General features: G+C 40.4%; 1 protein-coding gene across 5 annotated transcripts in view; it reads right to left on the bottom strand.

Annotated features, from left to right (window-relative positions):
- The window catches only part of Fam13b (family with sequence similarity 13 member B), a 94770-nt gene that overhangs the window by 50623 nt on the left and 22754 nt on the right, over positions 1 to 21393 (bottom strand). For 3 of the 5 annotated variants that reach the window (XM_028762768.1, XM_028762771.1, XM_028762772.1), the window contains exons 1-7: positions 18329 to 18438; positions 12131 to 12297; positions 10560 to 10751; positions 9925 to 10137; positions 7023 to 7200; positions 6580 to 6721; positions 3429 to 3524 (exon numbers count right to left, since the gene is read on the bottom strand). In XM_028762768.1, coding sequence (XP_028618601.1) covers positions 3429 to 3524; positions 6580 to 6721; positions 7023 to 7200; positions 9925 to 10137; positions 10560 to 10716 — 786 coding nt within the window. In that variant the 5' untranslated portion in view covers positions 10717 to 10751; positions 12131 to 12297; positions 18329 to 18438. Of the gene's footprint in view, positions 1 to 3428; positions 3525 to 6579; positions 6722 to 7022; positions 7201 to 9924; positions 10138 to 10559; positions 10752 to 12130; positions 12298 to 18328; positions 18439 to 21393 lie in introns of those variants that run through there. The other 2 variants (XM_028762769.1, XM_028762770.1) reach the window with 2 other exon arrangements.

The following is a 21393-nucleotide window of genomic DNA, read 5'->3' as shown; positions in this document are numbered from 1 at the left end:
CAGGCCAAGAAGATTTTGTACTTTTCCACCACCTGGACCCTCTTACCCCCTCCCCTTGTAAAACATGCTATAAAAAAGCATTTCATGTTCAAAAAAAAAAAAAAGAAATTAAAAAAATAAAAAAAATAAAAAAAATAAAAAAGTAAAAAATAAAAAAAAATAAAAAATAAAGCTTGTATGTAACAGTAAGAATGCTTCATTTTTGCTGGGCGTGGCAGCACAGGCAATTCCAACACTGGGGAGGCAAGGGCAGGATGATCACTGAAAGTTCCAACTGGCCAGGACTACACATTAAGACCTGTCTCAAAAAAAATTTTTAAGGATTTTTCTAACTACTTTTATAAATTTAATGAAAGACGTCTAATTCCTTTCTCCATTTTCTAGATATATTAAACAGCCATTTAATAGTAAGTGTAAAAGAGAGGGCACAAAAATATTGACTTGGGTGGAACATTATCTGTACACCTGGTAATTAGGAGACAGGCAGAATTATTAAAAGTTCAAGGTCATCCTACACAGCAAGTTAGAGGACAGCTAAGAATATATAAGGGGGAAATTAAGTGGTGATTTCAGCTGAGTTGGCAAACTTGTCTTTAGTCACAGTACTCAAGAGGCAGAAGCAGGCAGATCTCTGTAAGTTCCAGGCCACCCTGGTCTGCACAGAATGTGTCTAGGCAAGCCAGAGACACACAGTGAAACCCTACCAAGGAGAAAAAGAGGAGTGAAATGCTTTAGGTGTTAGCTATGTTTCAGAAAATGTCAGCTAACTTCTGATCACATTTTTTTTTTCATGAAGAAATGGAACCCTAGCTAGTGATGTAACTCTGTGGTAGAACACTTGCCTCGAATTTACAAGGTACTGAGTTCGGTCTCCATCATTGTCCAAAATAAATAAATAGATAGATAAATAAATAAATAAATAAATAAATAAATAAATAAAACAAAATCCTGAAACAAAGAACTTACATTTTAACTACTTTTCAAGTAATTTATTTTACTTTACATGCACTGGCATCTTGCCTGAATGCGTATCTGTATAAGGGTAGCAGATACTGGAATTACAGACAGTTTTGAGCTGTCACGTGGGTGCTGGGAATTGAACCCAAGTTCTCTGGAAGAACAGTCAGTGCTCTTAATCACTGAGCCATTTTCTCTAGCCTCAGATTTTAACTATTAAACACAAAGTTGTAATTATATTTTTCTAGTAGGATGTTTAAAATGTCTCCATCATCAAACCAGCTATATTAAGTAATCACTAACAAAAACAAATAACAAAGACCACTAAAATACTAACAAAAAGTTAACAAACCATTTCTAAGTGAAGTCTATTTTAAGGTTGTCTAAGAGAAGCAGTTGGATGTGGTGGTACAAACTTGTAACAGTTCAAACCTGCCTGGGCTCCACAGTGACTTTCAGGTCAACATGAACTATGCAGCAAGACTCTGTCCCAAAAAAAAATTATATCAAAGAAGAAACTATAAATACCTAATAGCTTTTATAAGCTCATACTAGTCATTAAAATACTGAGCAGCATATCTTGTGCCAGAGCCTAGTCAAAGTAGCCAGACAACCACAACTGATCAAAATAGAGAGAACAAGCTGACAGTAGGTGCCAGCCCTAACTGATAGAATAACAATAACTCCTGCACCCAACGCTCAGGGACCACTGACAGAGGGCATGGATACTGTAAAAGCCAGAAGGACAGAAAATTTGCTATGAGACTGTGTCTCCCAGAAATGTCAAACACTACCCCCATGAAGTCTTATCAACATGGCTGCCTAAACAAAACTATGTAAACCCCAATGGGAGCTTTTCAACATAACTGGTATCATCTGTCAGATGAAAACTCATCAACAATCGATGGCTGGAGGATATGACGGCTCAGGGATCCGCTGCTTGCCTAGCATACCCAAGACTGTGGGTAAAACCTATGGTACCTCAAAACAAGAACAGCAAAAGTCAATGGCTTCAATTTGTAAATACATGACAGATTCTATTTAATTTGTTGTGCTTATAAATGTAATGTCTCATCTACCCCATAAAACAGTGATGAAAAAAATCTTCAAAGGGGGCACTGAGCTGGATAGATAGCTTAGCATATAAAGGCACTTGCCATCAAGCCTGACAGATGTCCTTAGGATTGTTCCCCAGAACCTATATAGCAAGGAAAAAAACCAACTTCCCCAAGTTGTCCTCTAATCTCCACAAGAAACCATGCACCCACATCACCTACATATGTAATAGATTTAGAACTAATTTTTATTTAAACAGAATAAATACTAATTCAGTGCACCTATTTTTGGTTAAGAAATACTATTTTAACATTTATCACTTTAATAAAAAATCATTTTTGGGACTAAGGCTCAGAGGGTAAAGTGCATAACACACAAGTATGAGATTAGAGCTCAGATTCCGAGAACCATGTACAAAGCGAAGTAAGACGGCCAGCCTATAATCCCTGTGTTCAAGATGCAGAGTCAGGGTTCCCAAAGAAAGCTAGCTATCTAGAGTAGCCTGTCAGTAAAGTCTGGGTATAAGTGAGAGACCCTACCACAATAAAGTAAAAAGTAATCAAGGAAGATGCCAATGTTAACCTCTGGCCTCCACACACAGGTATACACACACATGCACATGCATGTTTGCACAAGTGTGCCCGTGTACATACAAACACATACACATCACAAATACACATACATACAAGCTAAGGTAAACTGTATTCTTCAGTTGTCTAAAACAGCATGCCACCCAAGCATTAGGGCCTCCATCTGGATCCACAGATGCCATATAAAAGCCAGACATGGTCATGTACATCTGCAAATTTAGTACTGGAGACACAAAGTCAGGAAGGTACCAGCACACTCTGACCAGCTGATCTAGACCAATCAGTGAGCACCTAATTCAGTCAGACCCCCATCTCATAAGGTAGAGAGCAACAGTGGAAGACACCCATACTGTCTCTAGCCTACAAATACGCATATACCACACACTCTCAAAAATTAAAAAAAAAAAAATGTAAAGAATTCTTTTTAAAAAGTGGAACTATGGAAATAAAAAAAAAAAAGTGGAACTATAAAAGCCTTAACTTCATACCAAATGTATCATAGTCAAGTCAATAAACCTTACATAACTGGCAATATTTTCATCAGCACTACTATAATCAACTAAAAATATAATCTGTAGGATTTTTCTCAATTCCAGTTCCTAGTACAATCCATGGAACTTCCTCCAATAACCGATCCAATTACTTAGAACAAGAGAGGATATAAAGGATACAGTAAAGTGTCCTCTCATTTCAAATTAATCCTTGAAAGTTCTTCATCTTTCCTTTGTCCACTCGACCTTCTACTCAACAATTCAAGTTAACTTGAACTTGCCCTATGTAGCTGCCTCGATTCTTCACTTAAGGAAAACCTTCACCCATACTTACATCTCTTCTTTCTTTGACTGCTGTAATTCCCTTCTCTAGGGCCTCGTGAAATGCCTGCTCTCCAGACTCCAGACTGTGGAGAATGCTGCTACCTGCCTTCTCAAATGTATAAAGAAACATAATTATCACTTCCATCTTCAAACCACCTTACTGGATTTTCATTATTTACAAAGCCCATTCAAAGTCCACTTGACTTTTTCAAGTCATTTCTTAAATATTCCCTATTCATCACTTCTACACATACAATGAATAAGACTGCCTACTTCCTTTAGGAGAGTTTAACACTACATACCTGGGTTAATGGAACGAAACTCCAAAACAGTACTGAATAAACTTGGCTTCCTTCAGATATCAAAATTAAAATAAAAAGCAAAGCACTACCAGATAGCCATAGGTATCTTAAAATATGTAAATGAGACATAAAAAGTATTTAAGTTAAAACAATTTAAACACAACTACTCAGAGTTTGAGATTATCTCGCTTTCACTGAACTACTTCATCAAGTCTACTAACAAATCAAAACTGCTTAAAGAAATATAAGTTTATTTTTTAATGGGTAAGAAAATAGACCCTAAAGACTGGAGAGATGGTTCAATGGCTAAAAGCACTGGCTACTCTTCCAGTACCCAGGTTCAATTCCAAGCATCTGTAACTCCAGTTCCAGAAGATCCAATACCCTTTTCTGGCCTCTGAGGCCACCAGGCATGCACATGGTGCATAGACATATACCCATAAACATAAAATTATTTTTTTAAAGAAAAGAGATCCCAGTAATTAGCAACTGATAATTAAATGTACATCCCTACTTCAAAACCCACCTCACTACCCTATGTCTTGGAGCTATTTTGCTCAATATACTATTATCTTTTTCTTTTTCTTTTTTCTTTTTTTTTTTTTTTTAATTTTCAAGACTGGGTTTATCTGTGCAGTCCTGGCTGTCCTGGAACTTGCTCTCTGTAGACCAACCTGGCCTCAAATTCAGAGATCCTCCTGTGTGCTGGGATCAAAGACATGTATAACCATGCCAGCCTTACTAATATCTTTTCCATCCATGGGCAAACAGAAAGAATTTCAACAGTCTTGCTTAAGTATCATCCTTTGTAGAGTAAAGCACAATATATTTTAAAATCAGGCTTTTAATGACTGAAAAAATATAAAAATACTGACCTAATGCATATAGACATATAGCTCAATACATATAAAGAAATTATAAGAAAAACCAAAATTATATCACAATATAAAGCACAAGCAAGGCATACCCTGCAAATTTTAGGCATCTATAAAAAAAAAATCTTGGAAACAGAAAAATCAGTGATATAAACACATATACGGCTTTTTTATTTTGAACAGATATTCATCTTAATTCTAAAAGAGCTTTTGGATTAAAATGTAATTTAAGGAAGGATGAGATGCCGGGCAGTGGTGGCATGAGCCTTTAATCCCAGCACTTGGGAGGCAGAGGCAGGCAGATTTCTGAGTTCGAGGCCAGCCTGGTCTACAGAGTGAATTCCAGGACAGCCAGGGCTACACAGAGAAACCCTGTCTCGAAAAACCAAAAAACCAAAAAACCAAAACAAAACAAAACAAAAAAAAAAGAAGGATGACATACAGAATTCCTTAACAGATAGATTTATAACTATCCAGACATTAAAGTTTTTTTATCAGCCAGGCATAGTGGTACATTCCTGTAATCGCAACACTGGAAAGGAGAGGCCACAAGCCTTGGCTATGTAAGGAGTTCCAGGTTAGATTGCATGAGACCCAGTCACAAAGCAAAACAACCTTTATGACAGCTACTGGCCTGTCCTCTTGATACTTATTCTCAAACAACAATAATCTGAAGCTAAGTATAGAAGCACATGTCAGTAATCCCAGCACTCTGAAACCTAAGCTAAGGGCGTTAGGAATTCAAGGCCAATCTATGCTACACAACCAGGTCAAGACCAGGCTATGTGCTACAGGAGACCCTACATCAATAAGCTATCCAGGTATGGTGGCTCATGCCTTTCATCCCAGCACCCAGGCAGCAGAGGCCAAAAGATCTGTGTGGTGGAGGCCGGCCAGTCTGTGGTCTGCAGTTAATATACAATGAGACTCCATCTCAAAAAAAAAAAAAAAATCACTTGAATTGTAGAAGAAAAACTTTCAAACAGATCTCTAACTTACAAGTTCTAAACTTGAGGAGTCGCAATAATAATAATAGTAATAATAGCTTTACAAAAAAACTGCAATTATTCAGACTCTAAAATTCCCGAAAGTAAAAATATAGGGACTAAGGATATAACTCAGGCAGAGTACGAGTAGTACTTCATAAAACCAAGTATGGTGGTGAATGCCTAAAACTCTACCAGGAAGGTAGAGGCAGGTGGATCAGAAGCTCAAGGTCAGTCTTGCCTACACAGCAAGACTGAAGCCAGCCTGAGCTACAGGAGAGCCTCCCTCCACAAGAGAAAACAGAAATCATAAGGTAACTTAGACAGTGGGTTTTAAGAGCCAAGCATGGAAGCTAACCCCAGCACTGGGAAAGCTAATGCAATTTAAGATTAGCCTAGGCTACCTACTGAGGTCAAGCCAGACTAAGCTAAACTAAGATCTCATCCTCACACAAACAATAAAAGCCAAAAGTAAAACAATCCAAAAATCAATACATAAATCATGGATTTGAATAATTTATTAAAGTCACAGAATTTAAGATTATCCACTAGCCAGGTGTGTTGGTATATCTGAAATCTCAACACTTAAGAAAAAGAAGTTATTCAGATTTCAAGGGCAGTCTGGGCTACACAAAACCAACAATTTCTAGGTTACTAGTGGGGCTGGAGAATGAAGTACAAAACAATTTCTACCATGTACTCTCTTTTCTAGCTCAACATTTATCTCAGCGATAAAACGATTACCTAGCATGTTCAAAGGCCTGGGTTCAATCCCCAGCGCTATAAATTAATATATAATGCCTTTTGCTAAACCTCAGTACCTAAACTGAGATCAGAAAGTAGGGGTAAGGGTATGAAATCCAATCTATGCCACATGAATTACAAAACAATCAGAGAACCGCCTCTAGTTTAGAAAGTAAATTCTATGTCAGTTCATGTCAAGCCAGTAAGAGCATATGCTTATATTTTCTAAGAAATAGGATATTAAGTATGCTCACCTGCTCAGTAATTGAACTCAAATCATTTGATGAAAAATCTTCCTCTTCATTCTCAAAAAACTCATAATAATTTTCCAGAAGCCCCGCCATTATCCTGCTCACAATTTCCTGCTCTTTCATATCTTCCACATCCGTGTAAATGCTAAGAATAAAAGCTTAAATTGAGCTGAGTTCATAAATTAATTACAGGTAAAGTGAGAAAATCATCGTGAGTCACTTTATGAAACTAAGCAATTTATGTCATCATTCTGTGCCTCAGTTTTCCCATCCGTAAAACCTAATTTGCACCCTGAACACAGCAATGCTCTTGAGAATTAATCAAATATATTATAAAAAATAATGGTTCACCAAGCATCCTATGATCCTTAGGAAGACAATATAATGATTCTATCTCACAAATCCAATTTTTAAAAACTTAAAACAAAAATTGTGAAATAACTTACTGGAAGACATCTGGACCAAAAACAGCAGCCAAAGAATTTGCAGACCAAATTTCTTCATGATGTGATGCTACATTGGCTAAAAACCTACATAGAAACTTTAACAAACTGTAATTAACAGGTGGAAGCTGTTGCAAGAGGAACCTCAACTTTCTTCCAAATTCATCTTCATTATTATAATCTATAAAACATAATGACAGGTTTTCTTAATGAAATAAAAAGCTCAGATATTTTGCCAGGCTCACATTACTCCACCCACATCATTTTTTTTACTATAACAAATCAAACCTCTTCACTTCCTCTGGAGAGGCCAAACACCTTAGGGGCTTTGCATTTCCCTTATTAAGTGAAAGAAGAGTTTAAAGCGGAGGTGGAGAAAAAGGACTCAGCCTCTCAATTACTGCAGGCTGTCTCCCCCTGTTACTCATGTGCCTCAAGTCTCTAATTCTTCCTCATGCTGTCTCCTGCATGACTATACCTGGGTCTCCAAACAAATGCCAACTCTAAGAAGTCAAAATACACTGACCTCCAGTAAACAAAAAATACTAAGGAGCCATCAACAAGCAATTATCAATGACAATTTTCTTCATGGACAAGTAAGAAAATAAGAAATGAACAGAGTGACAGAGGATTTTCTTCTCTCTTGGCACTCAGAAAAGAATCACTTAAACATAATATGGTCCAACTAAACTGAAAAGTTTTCTGCTTCTCATTTGGTTTTCTCCTCTACATTTTTTGGTTTTGTTTTTGAGACAGTCTCACTTAGCAGCGTAGACTGACTGGCCCAGGCTAGCCTAAAACTCATAGGCAATCCTCCTGCCTCAGTGCTGAGGTTATAAGCATAAACCACCATACATGGCTCTGATTTCTTTTTTTCCCAAGTTCATGTGATCACAGAAGCTACCTGTGTTTGTTATATCAATGAGTTTTCACTAACAGAAACTAGAGTTTTAGAAACCCCTTTAGTGGATGATGATCTAATTTCGAAGAATTTCTCAGAAGTACTTCAAAATAAAGTAATTTATTACTTTCATTTTTTTTCCGGCAGGTTTCCTAAAATTAACTCACAGGGGGAAAATGGTAAAAGGCTATTTATAACCATGATAATATTGGCCATTTCTGCAAGATGTGTAAACAGTTTCTCAGGAGCTGGGGAGACAGCTTACATCAGTACAATTCCTGCTGCACAAGCATAAGCACCTGAGTCCAGCTCCCCAACATCCCATAAGAGACCAAATACAGAGACCCGTCCTTGTAATCCTAGGACCAGAGAGGCAGAGGCACACGGATCCCTGGGGCTTGCTGGCCAATCAGCCAGCCTAGCTGACTCAGAACTCTAAGTTCAGGGAGAGACCCTATATCAAAAATAAAGTCGAGAATGACTAAAGACAACAACTGACATCAACCTCCTGCCTCTACACACACACACACACACACACACACACACACACACACACACACTCTCTCTCTCTCTCTCTCTCTCTCTCTCTCAAAGTGTATCAGGTATAGTCACATGATTTACTGAAGATTTTTAAATGTAACAATTTTTCCTATACTTTGTAATATTAGCAACTGTACGCTCAAATACACCAGTACTCTAATCTCATAACTGAACGAAGCATGCCTAGGAGTACAGACATAAACCACCACATGGTTTTAATATTTTTGTTATATTTAATGTTTTAATAACTTAATGTTTTTAAGACATCATTCCTGTAATTAGTGGATAATTAATTATAATTGGCTGTGGTGGTCACACCTTTAATCCCAGCACTCTAGAAGCTACACAGTGAGCTCCAGAACAGCCAAGACTACATAGAGAGACCCTACCACACAGAAAACAAACAAAAACAGCACATAGGCAGACAGACGGGTGAATAAGCATTTGTTAACTTCTGTAAAGAGTTTCCAGAGAGAGGGTGGAGGAAATGGCTTAACGTTCTGTGTGTGCTGCTCTTGCAGGGATTCTTAGTTCAGTTCCTTAGCACCACCAGAGGATCCGACAACATCTTGGGACTCTGCAGAAATCTGCACTTACACAGATACATATATATACATAATTTTAAAAAATAATCTTTTTAAGTTACTTATATCAACTAAAAGCAAAATTCAATTAACACTAATTATACCTAACATCACCAATTTAACATTATATATCACAACCATATATTTATTTTGTATTTATCATCTATTTGTCTATATATATTTTTTAAGCTTTAGCTCAGGCTAGAGGGGTAGCTCAGCATATAGAGGCACTTGCCACAAGGTCTGGAACCCTAAGTTCAATCCCTTGACTGTTTGTTTTTTGGTTTTTTGTTTGTTTGTTTGTTGGTTTGGTTTGGTTTTTGGTTTTTCGAGACAGGGTTTCTCTGTGTAGCCCTGGCTGTCCTGGAACTCACTCTGTAGACCAGGCTGGCCTCGAACTCAGAAATCCGCCTGCCTCTGCCTTCCAAGTGCTGGGATTAAAGGCGTGCGCCACCACCGCCCAGCTCCCTTGACTGTTTGGATCTCTGGAATCCATGTAAAAGTAGAAAGTTGAGGAACACTCAAGGCTGTCCCCTGAGGCCCATGCACACACAGTGGGATACATGCATACTCACACACAAACACATACATCACATACACACTTAAGGCTGTCGTCCCCTGAGGCCCATGCACACACAGTGGGACACATGAACACTCACATAAACACATACATCATATATACAAAACTACATACTTAAATTTTTTAATAAGTATTACAAACATCCAAGAAATTGTCACTCCCTTAACTATATACCCAGAGGACAAGCAAGGAAATTAAAAATTAATCTCTGAAATATATTTATTAAGCCACATATCAAATTTCTAAAAGGTAAGGTCTCTAAAACTAATGATAAATGACTGATAAAAACCAAACTATTACCTTGAGAAAGCTGCAGCAAGTGACTATGCAAGCTGCCAGGTATGACGGGCTCAGGGAGCTCCTGCAGGAAAAACCTAAGGAGACTAATGGCTGAGGGGACGTCCGCTTCCTTAACCAAATCCACCTCTTCTCCACTGTCGTATCTCTGCCGAAGCCACTCCACTGTCTCAGCATTCCCATTGACTTGAAACAGCCCTTGTTGCTCCAGACCTCCTATGTTAGTTCAAGGCAAGAATTAAGCTGCACCTTCAACTGACTAGCCACATATTCATATTCAGTCTCAACTTAAAATGCTCGTACTTTTGGAAAGCCTTTCTTGGCTCCCCAGAGTTAACTAAAAATCCAAATTGATCATCTGACACATACTATCTCTGAGGGATATTCTATTTCATCCCACCCTTTATATTCATTTTAAAATTTCCTATTATCCCTGCTGAAAATGTTCTCAGCTGGGCAACTGCCATTTCTAGGTAAATCAATTAAAGTAAAAATTTTTTTCTATTGTTTCTTAGCATTTATATTGTTCTTCATGCTTTGCACTATCCATACTATGAAAAAATTAAATCCAAAATCAAAAAGGGATAAATTGTGTTCATTACAACAAAAGCTAGCCCTCAAAATAAGGAAATGTATACCATGTTCCTCAATATAGTCCACAACGTGGCGGACTATGAACGGAACCTCATTGTCTGGATGTCCTCCCTGCTGCAGCTCATCAAGTGGAATTCCAAATATTTTGTTAGCAAGATCGGAGTTGCAGTTACTCAAGGAAGGGGAGGAGCTCTTCCTCATAGCTTTTTTGCAGCCAGAAATCAAAGCTGTCTTTTCTGCCAAATGAAAGACAAAAAAGAAAATAGAAAAAGGAAAAAAAAAAGACTATAATAATTAACAGGTGGCAATATGAATAAATACATTAAAGAAAAAAATGCTTTTACACCTGAATGTGCACTCGTCTATTTAAATATGTTCCAGTTATCAGGCCCATGATACAGCCTACAAATACATCTCAGTGTAATTACCTAAGTTTTTCTCTACTACAGAGTCTGGTCTGACTGAATGCTCTGTAAAGTCTGAACACTTTATCAGCATCAAACAAGTCATCCAAAACTTTTTAGAAAGTGACATTAAGATCCCAAGACAATTAGGGCCAAATGTGGCCCCAAGACTTTCATTCTGAGAGCATAGTGACAATGAAGTTTTTAGAGGAAGCCAAACCCAGTCCAACTCTGAACCCTGCAATATGAACCCGCAGGTCACAAACTGGGTAATCAGGAAAAGAATCTCCTTTTATAAACTGACGGCTGAGACATGGCCTCAAGCTTAGGATTGGCCTTAAACTCAAACCCTACTGCCTCACCTCCTGACTGCTAGGACACAGCCTTGTGTATCATTCCTCACTCACTAACAGTCATTGTTTATACACAAAGGCCTGATAGGAACAAGACTAATCATTGTTGTTTTTCAAGAAAAGATTTCTCTGCATACCTAGCCTTGGCTGTCTCCCTTTGTAGACTCCCTTTGTAGACCAGGCTAGCCTCAAACCCAGAGATTCACCTGCCTCTGGCTCCCAAGTGCTGGGATTAAAGGCGTGCATCATCACACTTCAACTTTATTAAGGAAAGAATTTCAGATCCTCAAGCTAGTCCAGAAGAAATGGTTGTCTTAATTTTGTAGGATGGAGATCAGTAAAGAAAAGAAATAACTCTCTCCAGTATCTGAAGCATTTAAATAACAAGTAGTCCAAATAATTAACTAATCCCAGTTAAAAAAAAACTGTTCTTTAAACAAAAGGAGAAAGGATTATCTTTAAAAGAAAGAAAAAATTCCAAATAGGAATACTTCAGACCAAAGGTAAATCCCCAGATTCTAAAGTTTAAAAAATTAAGATTGAATCAACTGTATTAGCTAGATCAAGGGCACCATATAGCATGACCAGGAAACAATCCAACCAATTTTCATGAATGGTAGAAATTGAGTTAGGAACAAGAAAATATGACTTCACAGTCTTAGAAAAAGAACATCTATTCTTTGATATACTTGTTATCAGCTAATTAATACAAAACCTCAAAGTTAATCAAATAGCCGCTAACTACATGAATCACTGCCAACAAAAAAATAAATGGAATAAAAAATTAGTAGCAGCTATAAACAGCAAACTCTAAAAGTCTTTGTGGATTTATAGAGCATTCCCACTAAGAAAGCTTACCTTTGAGTACTTAAACACCTAAGTTTAAAAAACGGCTTCTGCACCAGCTACCCTCACTGAGCAAGCATCTTTCTGTCATTTATGGTTGTTTGAGATTATGGCAGAAGATCAGCCTGTAGTTCCTCATTGAAGAAACGCAGAACTCGATCAGTACTTCAGCAGTTAATCTATAAAAAGAGAAAAAAACAACTATTTCAATTCTCATATCTTTATATGTGTTTGTGTATGGCCTCTATTGTTAATTTTTAAGAATAAGAATCCGTTTTATTTTTTAATAGAATTTCTCACTGAATCTGAAGCTTACCAGTTCAAGTAGACTAACCGGCCAATGAGCTCCAGGAAACACCTGGGATTTCAGGATCTAGCAACTATTCCAGATAGGTGCTGAACAAAATTCTTAAAAACAAACAAACAAACAAACAAACTAGGGTCTCATTATATAGACCTGGGTGGCCTCAAGCTCACAGGAATCATCCTGTCTCTGCCTCCCAACCAAATCTAATCATTCAAATGCACAAAATTTCTCAACTGTCTTCCACTGCCCAAAGCAGTGTATTTCGGGGGTAGGAAGATTTAAGAGCACATACATACATGTATCTTGTATTTCTAAAGCAGAGTTGTGAATGATATACTAATATACAACATACACAGATACAATACATTAAGAAACTTAAAAGGCTAGAGCAATGGCTCTCAACCTCCCTAATGCTGTGACTCTCTAACATAGTTCCTCTGTGGTGACCCCCAACCATAAAATTATTTCACTGCTACTTCATAACTATAATTTTGCTGTTATGGATCATAAAATAAGCACTTTACATGCAGAATATCTGATATGTGACTTCTAAAGGGGTCACAACCCACAGCCTGGGCTAGAGAGCTGACTCAGTGGGTAAAGGTACTTGCTGCAAACCTAATGACCTGAATTTGATCCTTGGGACCCATTTGGTGGAGAAAACCAACTCCTGAAAGTTGTCCTCTAACACCCTCCCCTCCCTTCTCTTTCTCCCTTTCTCTCTCTCTCTTCCATCTCTCTCACAAGAAAGATGGAAGGGGGGGGGGACACAGGGAAACAGATAAAATTAAAACTGCACTAAAGCTGAGTGTAATAAAGACACATCTGCCTTTGAGAGGCAGAGGCAGGTGGATAAGTTCGAGGCCAGCCTGGCTTACAGAGAGAGTTCCAGGACAGTCAGGGCTACAGAGAAACGAGGGAAAGGGAGAATGTGTTTGTGTGAGACGACAGATGCCAGAAGAAGACATCAGATCCACTGGAGCTGGAGTTTCAAGCAGTTGTGAGCCACCCAATATGGATTCTGTGAACCTAATTTAGGTCCTCTATGAGAGCAGCAAGTTATGAACCACTGAGCCATCTCTCCAACCCATCTTTTTGTTTCTGTCTTCCTAAAGACAGTCATACCATGTAGTCAAGACTGGCCTAAAATTCAAGATCCCCCTGCTTCAGCCTTCTGAGTACTGCAAAACCATACTTGGATAACATTTTTTTAATTTAATATAAAACTATAATGTACTTGTTTTCATCAGAAAAAGGTATTAGAGGAATTCTATACCTTACTCTAGACAAATGGGTTTCTAGAAATGGAAACTTGTCTCATTTTACACAGTTGGCAAAAAGTTCCTCTGGAGAAAAAAAAAAGAAAAGGAAGGTGGAGACTGAGGAGAGTTAAATGCTCACCCCACAATAAAGGAGGCCTGAGTTTCATCCCCAGCACCCATATAAAAAGTCATGCATGGTGGTACGGCCACATAATCACAGTGCTGGTAAGCAGATAGATCCCTGGGGATAGCAGACAAGCTAGCCTAGCATAATCTGCAAGCCCCAGTTCCCAGTGAGAGACTAGCTCAAAAAACAAAGTGGACTGCTCCTGAGAAACAATATTCCAAGTCACTTCGGCTTCAAATGAAAACTCACACAGAACACTAGCATCCATACCCATATGTGCACCTAAGTACATACAACCGTACACATGACATAGGCACATATACAAAAGCAGCACTAACATGCATAAGGCCATGGGCTTGATCCTGAAGTCCGCAAAATGAAAAGGGAGGGACTACACTTTGTTTTGTGAACTTTGAGCAAATCTCAACAACAAAGACTACTTCATTTTTTGTTTCCACTTCTAAACTAACCAACAGTAGAATCCAAGTATTTGAACTGATACTATCATTTCCAGTACTTTCCAGTTCACTACCCATCAGAATCCTTCAACCATCTGGTGAGATAAGAGGGAAAAGAGAAAAAGGCTCAGAGAGCTGACAAAACTGGTCAACTTCCAGGACTTGTAACTAATGCTGCAACTGACTCTGAAGTGGATGCCCTTTCTAGCTAACAAATACAGATCCCACTGAAACTGCTGCTTCAGTTTTCCGTAAAATGTATGAAGCCACAGCGTGATTCCAATTTGTTTAATGTGTCATGTGAAACGAGTTATTGCACTAAAGTGGCATGTATTATACTCTATTCCAAATCCTTCATTGTTCCGATTTCTAGTAAAATCCGTTACTCACAAATTAACCTTCTGTCCTCTCTTGGAGAAGTTCCAATGCACTCGAGTTTGGAGAACACAAATGGTAGGCAAGTTCACCTATACATTCCGTACTTCCTTTTTCTAGACTATTAATTCCTCCCACATTCTTGGCATGCTACAAAAATACTTTATTAACAAAGATATCTGAAAACTACTTATTGATTGATTGGTTTTGTTTTTCAGACATTGAGTGTTTCACTATATAGCCCTGGGTAGCCTGGAAACCAATCATACACAAGACTGACCTGGATCTTCTAGACATGCCTGGGAGTATTCTGCCTACAAAGTCCTGGGATTAAAGTGTATTACCCAGGTATGCCTTTTTAATACTGGTGTAACAGAAACAGACTCTTGGTATTGCTATATCTAGTCTAAATTTAGGCTGAGACATTTTTCCAAATATAAAGTCAAGCTGGGAGGTGGTAGTGCACATCTTTAATCTCAGCACTCAGGAGCCAGGGGCAGGCAAATCATTGAGTTTGAGGCTAGCCTAGTCTACAGAGCGAGTTCTAGGACAACAAGAGCTACAGAGAGAACTATCTAAAAATAAATAAATAAATAAAATATAAATAAATAAATAAATAAATAAATATAAAAACATAAAATCAGCTTCTTTGCTACTTCTCTGTAAAACAGATGCTATATAAAATTAATTTTCGCTGGGCGGTGGTGGCACACACCTTTAATCCCAGCACTTGGGAGGCAGAGGCAGGCGGATTTCTGAGTTCGAGGCCAGCCTGGTCTACAGAGTGAGTTCCAGAACAGACAGGGCTACACAGAGAAACCCTGTCTCGAAAAACCAAAATAAAATAAATTTTCAGTAATTCATTCATTTTCAGAAATGTTAGGTTAAAAATAAATACTTAACCCATATAGAAAATAAAAGACTATACCTACAACTCAACAAGGAAATAATTAAGTTAAAAATGGGTATAGATTTGAGATGTTTCTCCAAAACTATCAAATCTAAGTATGCTAGTTATTTGCACTTTGTCAACTTGACAGAGGCCAGGGTCATCTGGGAAGGCAGATGTGGAGAAGTCTATGGAACACTTTCTTGATTAGTGATTGATGTGGGAGAATCTAATCCACTAAGGTTAGGTACCATCCCAAAAGGTGGTCCTGGGTTGTATAAGCAAGCAGGGTGAGCAAAAGCAGCATTCCCCCATGGCCTCTGCTTCAGTTCTGCCCTGACTTCCTTCAACAAAACACTTCCATTAGTAAAGTGAAATGAGCCCTTTCCTGCCCAAGCTGTTGGTACTGGTGTTTTATCCCAGCAAGAGAAACCGAACTAGGGCAGTAAGCATAGAAAAGCTATCCTAGGGCCAGCGAGATGGCTCAAGTATATAAAGCACCTTTACTCACTGCCCCACAAGCCTGGCAATCTGAGTTCAATCCTCAGGACCAACAAAAAGGTGAAAGGAGAGCTTTAGAGAGCTCAAAGGATTGAAACTAGCAGCTCTCCAGGGGACCCAGGTTAGAGCACCCACACAAGCTGTTTAAATCATCTGTAATTCCAATTCTGGAGTTTTGGCCTCTAGGGACACCTGGCATGCACATGGTGCAGACTTACAGGCAGGCAAAACATCCATAAACATAAAAAAAAGTTTTAAAAAGTGGAAGGAATCAACTCCACAAAGTTGTCCTATGTCCAACCTCTACAAACCATGGCACAAAAACCTACACCTACACACAGGTAAAAACTATTTAAAGTTGCCTACTACCAGTCTTTAGAGAAATACAAATCAAAAGCACAGGAGAGGTAAAAATGTGACCCAGTAGATAAGAGTGCTTGCCTCAGAAGCACAAAGCCCTAGTCAGTCCCCAACCCCACAGAAACTGGCATTGCAAGCTTGTAACTTCAACACTGAAGGAAGAGGATCTGAAGTTCAAGGTCATAAACAATACCTAAATTCAACCGTCAGTAGCCCTATAAAAAGCCACACATCGCCTTTTTTTTTTTTTTCCCCTGGCAGGGGTTTTGGAATGGGTACACACACACTCTGGGCAAAACCTAGTGGTGTTATGAAGAAAAACCACTTGTTACAGCTGGATGTGGGGGTGCCCACCTGTAACGTAACCCCAGCACTCAGGTGGCTTCAAGACAAGTTTTTGAGTGGGGCCAGCCAGGAATATATAGAGAGAACATCTCAAAAATTAAAACTGTCAATTGTGAAATGGTAAATTTTATGTATATCATTTGAAGATTCTAGAGAAGACTTAAGGAGTAAAAGCACTTGCCACCAAGCCTGAGAGACCAAGCTCTCCCCCAGAAGCCCCCCCATACAGAACACACAAACAATAAACAATTTAAAACATTAAAAAAAAAAAAAAAAAGAATTTGAATCCTAGTGTGATGGTGCATATTTTTGATCCCAACACTTGGGGGGGGGGGGGAGGATCAGGAGTTGGAGGTCATTCTCCCTCAGCTGGATAAATCAGACTTCCATGAGACCATGTCTCAAAATAAAGTTGTCGTTTTATTGTTGAGGAAATACTGGTAAATCATTCTTTAATTCAGCCACTTTTACTTTATCCAATGAAGATTATAGTCTACATACTGCAAGGACTTCAACAGTGTTAGATACCTAACTGGTAAAACTGGAGAAAGTATCCTCATTTTAAAGGGTAAAGAGGAGGCACTAAAAGACAAACAAATGGCCAGATCATTCAACAACTAATACTAAGTGCGAAGTGCATGTGAAAACCCAGGCCTAACTGCACTTCAGGTTACCAAAGGGGGAGTTAAAGGCACAAATTCACACTAACACAAGAACAGAAAAGTTAATATTCAAAACCATCCTTTAATATCTCCTACACACTTGCATGCCACGGCTATTTAATGTTAAATAGCCAAATATACTGCAGTTGTGGTTACCATTTGAGTTTGGCTTCCTCCAAGTTGATTAGAAGGCCTACCAGGGAACCGGATGAAATTATGCCAGTTTTTCTAAGTTAGTTTGGGTTTAATTGGTTACAAACAAAGAAGAGTTTAACAGTTCCCACTAGGCGAGTGTGCCAACTGATTCCACTTCCTATACTCTTATCTAGCTGGGCGAACCATCTGAAACTCGACGCCCTACATAGGGACCCCTCAGGCCCGGCTCTGGCTGAGTGTCTTCTAAATGAGGTCCCAGTGCACTAACAGCCCAATTTTGGCTATATTCTCTGAGCGACTTAAGGAAGTCAGCAGCCACTCATCTCACGTGACCGTAAAAAGGGACGCAGCTGAGCCAGGAATAAACCATTTTTGTTTTTTTTTTTTTTGGCCTGCATCAACTCCTCTGCCCAGCTTGAAGGAAGTGGCTGCAGAGGTGGCGCAGAACCGGTGGGCAGGCGAAGCTGAGAGGTGAGGCACACACCCGTTTGCGCGCACTGCAGCGGCTGGAAATCCAAGGCTGCCACACCCCCCGACAGCCAGGGCCACCGCCTGTTCTTCCTCTTCCCAGCAGAAAAGAAGCCCCCTCGACCGAATGCCCACCGGGGCTGTGCCTTGCATCTCCCAGACCCCGAACGGCATCGGCCATCGGCCGCCGCGGGTGGGACCCCGGGCTGCCTGGCAGCCGCAGAGTCGGGGGTTGGGGGAAGGGCCGCCGCGGCGAAGAGCTGCGCATGCGCAGTGCCCGGCACCCGCCCGTTTACCCACCGTTGGAACCGCGAAGCCCCGTTCCCCGGCCTTGGCCGCTTCTCCAGAACCCTTGGCGACGTCGACAAGGCGAGAACTGAGGCCCTAAGTAGCACGACGGCCGGCGGGTCTCCTCCCGAAGCGGCCTCTAGCGCGAGGCTGAAGCGACTGCAGTGGCGCGGGGCCAGCCCGGTAGCGACCCCCGGAGACCCCGGGCAGCGGCAGCGGCAGACGCGGAGAAGTGGGCGGGAGCGGCGGAGGAGGTGGCGGCTGAGGCGCAGAGCCTCCCTAACGGCGAGCGGGAGGGGAACTGGGCGGAGGGCGAGCGGCCGGGCCGGAAGTGACGCGGGAGGCGGGGCGAACTCGCGGAGCCCGGGTCAACCAGGATTCCGCGCTGGACTGCGGCGGCTCCGGCCCGCCCACTTGTGGGTTCCAAGGTCCTGTGCCCGACGCGAGCCGAGGGACGTTAGGAGGAGGAGGACTTAGGAGGGATAAAGAGGAAACTGAGGAGCGCCTGGTCTCTGCTGAGCTGTGCCCCAGGCCCCGCAGAAGGTCCAGGGATCTTCCGAGAATTTCATAAACCTTCCGAGAAGCTTTTTGTCAGGCCCAAGTGTTAGCATTTTCTTATTGCCGGCGATTTGGGTCAGATGAGGGATTCCTGGGGCTCTGCCTCGCCCCTTTGCCCCTATCCCTCTCCCACCCCGTTCTACCTAAGTACCTGACCTAGACTTCAGAGAGATTAACGAGCCGTGGCTCCCGGAGGGATCGGAATATGGCCGTGAATAGACTACTTGCTCACAGAGAACTTCTGGTACTAAACGAGAGCTATAGGGCAGGAAGAGAGGAGTTGTGAGCCTAGGATTATGACCTTGCTTGTGTGACTACGTAGACCAATCTTGCAGCTCCCTCACATCCTCAATAAGATGATTACATCATCTCTCTGTTAATGACTTTGAGAAAAAACGCAGTATCTAAAAAATATAAACTACTACAAGGGTATGGAGGCATCCCTCTGTAATCTCAGCACTCCGGAAGCTGAGGCAGGAGAATCACCTCCAATTGGAGCCCAACCTAGACTGTATAACAAGTGGGAAACCATCCCGAGCTGCCTCAAAAGACGACAAAAATAATAAAAACAAACCACCACAATTCCCTGCCTGCCTTTGTCAGAAGTTAGTAACCTGGAAAATGTATAACAAAATAAAACCTCACAGACCTTGCTTGACATAAGATTTATGAAAAGTAATCAGCCAGATGTGGTACCTCAAGTCTGCAATCCCAGCATTTGTCTGGTAAAGGCTGGAGGATTAAAAGTTCAAGGCCAACCTGGACTACGTGAGTTTAAGGTCACTTGGATTACTTTGTCTCAAAAACCCACAAAGATTTATAAAAATAAGTCATGGAAGGCTAGAGAGATGGCTCAGCAGTTAAGAACATTGGCTGCTCTTCCAGAGGACTCAGATTCAATTCCCAGAACCCACATGGCAGCTCACACCTGTCTGTAACTCCAGTTCCAGGGCATCTGACACCCTCACACAGACATACATGTAGGCAAAACACTAATATAATGCTCATAAAATAAAAATAAATTATTAAAAAGTCACCCTATGCAATGATCTATCTGTAAATGTTACAGAGACCAAAGTGGCTCCCAGACTTCATCAGAGAGACTAAAATTATCTGTAACCTAAGGGTCACATGCCCAGGTGATGCTGTCATAACAGAAGGGTGTGGCTCACAAGAAGTCTAGAACCACAGCATCCGAATAAGAATACACTGTAGGAGCTGGAGACATGGCTATAGAGCTTTTCCTTCTCTTCTACAAAACTGAATTTGATTCACAGCACTCAAGGCAGCTCACAGCTGCCAGTGTAACTCTAGGACCAAGGGATCTGACACATTATTGTGGATTCTTAGGCACCTATGCTCACATGTACAGACACACATTATTAAAAATAAAATTTTTAAAGTATTTGTGATATATATACACATATGTATATATATGGTGTAATTCCCACTCTGTCAAGAAGAAAGATAGTTGGCTCTGATGACCAGGATTGTATACCTAACATCAGGGCAAAAACCCTAACTCAAAAGTTCTTAACTGTAGGCCAGTGGATATACACTTTAGCAGCTTAATCCCCAGTACCCTCTCTCACACCCCCACCCAAAAAAGTTGGTTTTGTTCATGAGGCGGACTGTCCATTCTGTAGGCCAGGTTGACCTGGAATTCATGAATCTGCCTGTCTCAGCACCCCAGTCTGGGATGACAGTCATGAGAATCATACAAGGCTCAAGGGAAGAAAAACCTTGAATTCTCATACAGGCATTTAATTAATACTTATTGAACAAATAGCTATTCCTCTAGCTTCTTTGGAAACATTAGCATATAAAATCTTTCCCTCTGGGGAGTTTATATGCTAGCAAAATTAAATTCTGTATATCCTTGATAAACACAAAGCCCCATACTCCAATGTTAAACTCAGCAAATAGCCTTTCCATCACTCTAAGGATCTCTCAAAACATGCAGTAAAATAGTCCAGGGTACACAAATGACAGCTGGCTAGCTTTACAGTCTCAGTCCATTCTCAGCATAATTGATAAATTAGGTTCCATCCACTGGGTTGAATTTTGAGGTTGTTCTATCCAAATTAGTTCCTCAAAGCCTAATTAGATCTGAGCAAGTGAAATTTAGGTTTCCACATCTGCCAAACTAGGCCAGCAAAGATAGTTTAGCAGGTAAGTGTGCTGCTGCCAAGTCTGACAACCTGATTTTGATCCTGGAACCTACATGATAGACAAAAGGGACTTCTACAGAATGTTCTTTGACTTCCACACATGCGCACATGCATACACACACACACCACAAATGTAAAAAAAAAACAAAATCTGCCAAACCAATGACCAAAGCCTGTTTATGAAACAGCAGCTCAATCAAGATGCAGTTTGTCAAAAAAAAAAACAAAAGAGCCAGGCAGTGGTGGCGCACGCCTTTAATCCCAGCACTCAGCAGGCAGAGGCAGGCAGATTTCTGAGTTCGAGGCCAGCCTGGTCTACAGAGTGAGTTCCAGGACAGCCAGGGCTAC

Source organism: Grammomys surdaster, unplaced genomic scaffold (genome assembly GCF_004785775.1).
Source record: "Grammomys surdaster isolate TR1022 unplaced genomic scaffold, NIH_TR_1.0 135, whole genome shotgun sequence".
In the NCBI taxonomy this organism is placed as follows: Eukaryota; Metazoa; Chordata; class Mammalia; order Rodentia; family Muridae; genus Grammomys; species Grammomys surdaster.
The sequence above is the reverse complement of the archived record's forward strand: the minus strand, read 5'-3'. Positions and strand labels throughout refer to the sequence as shown.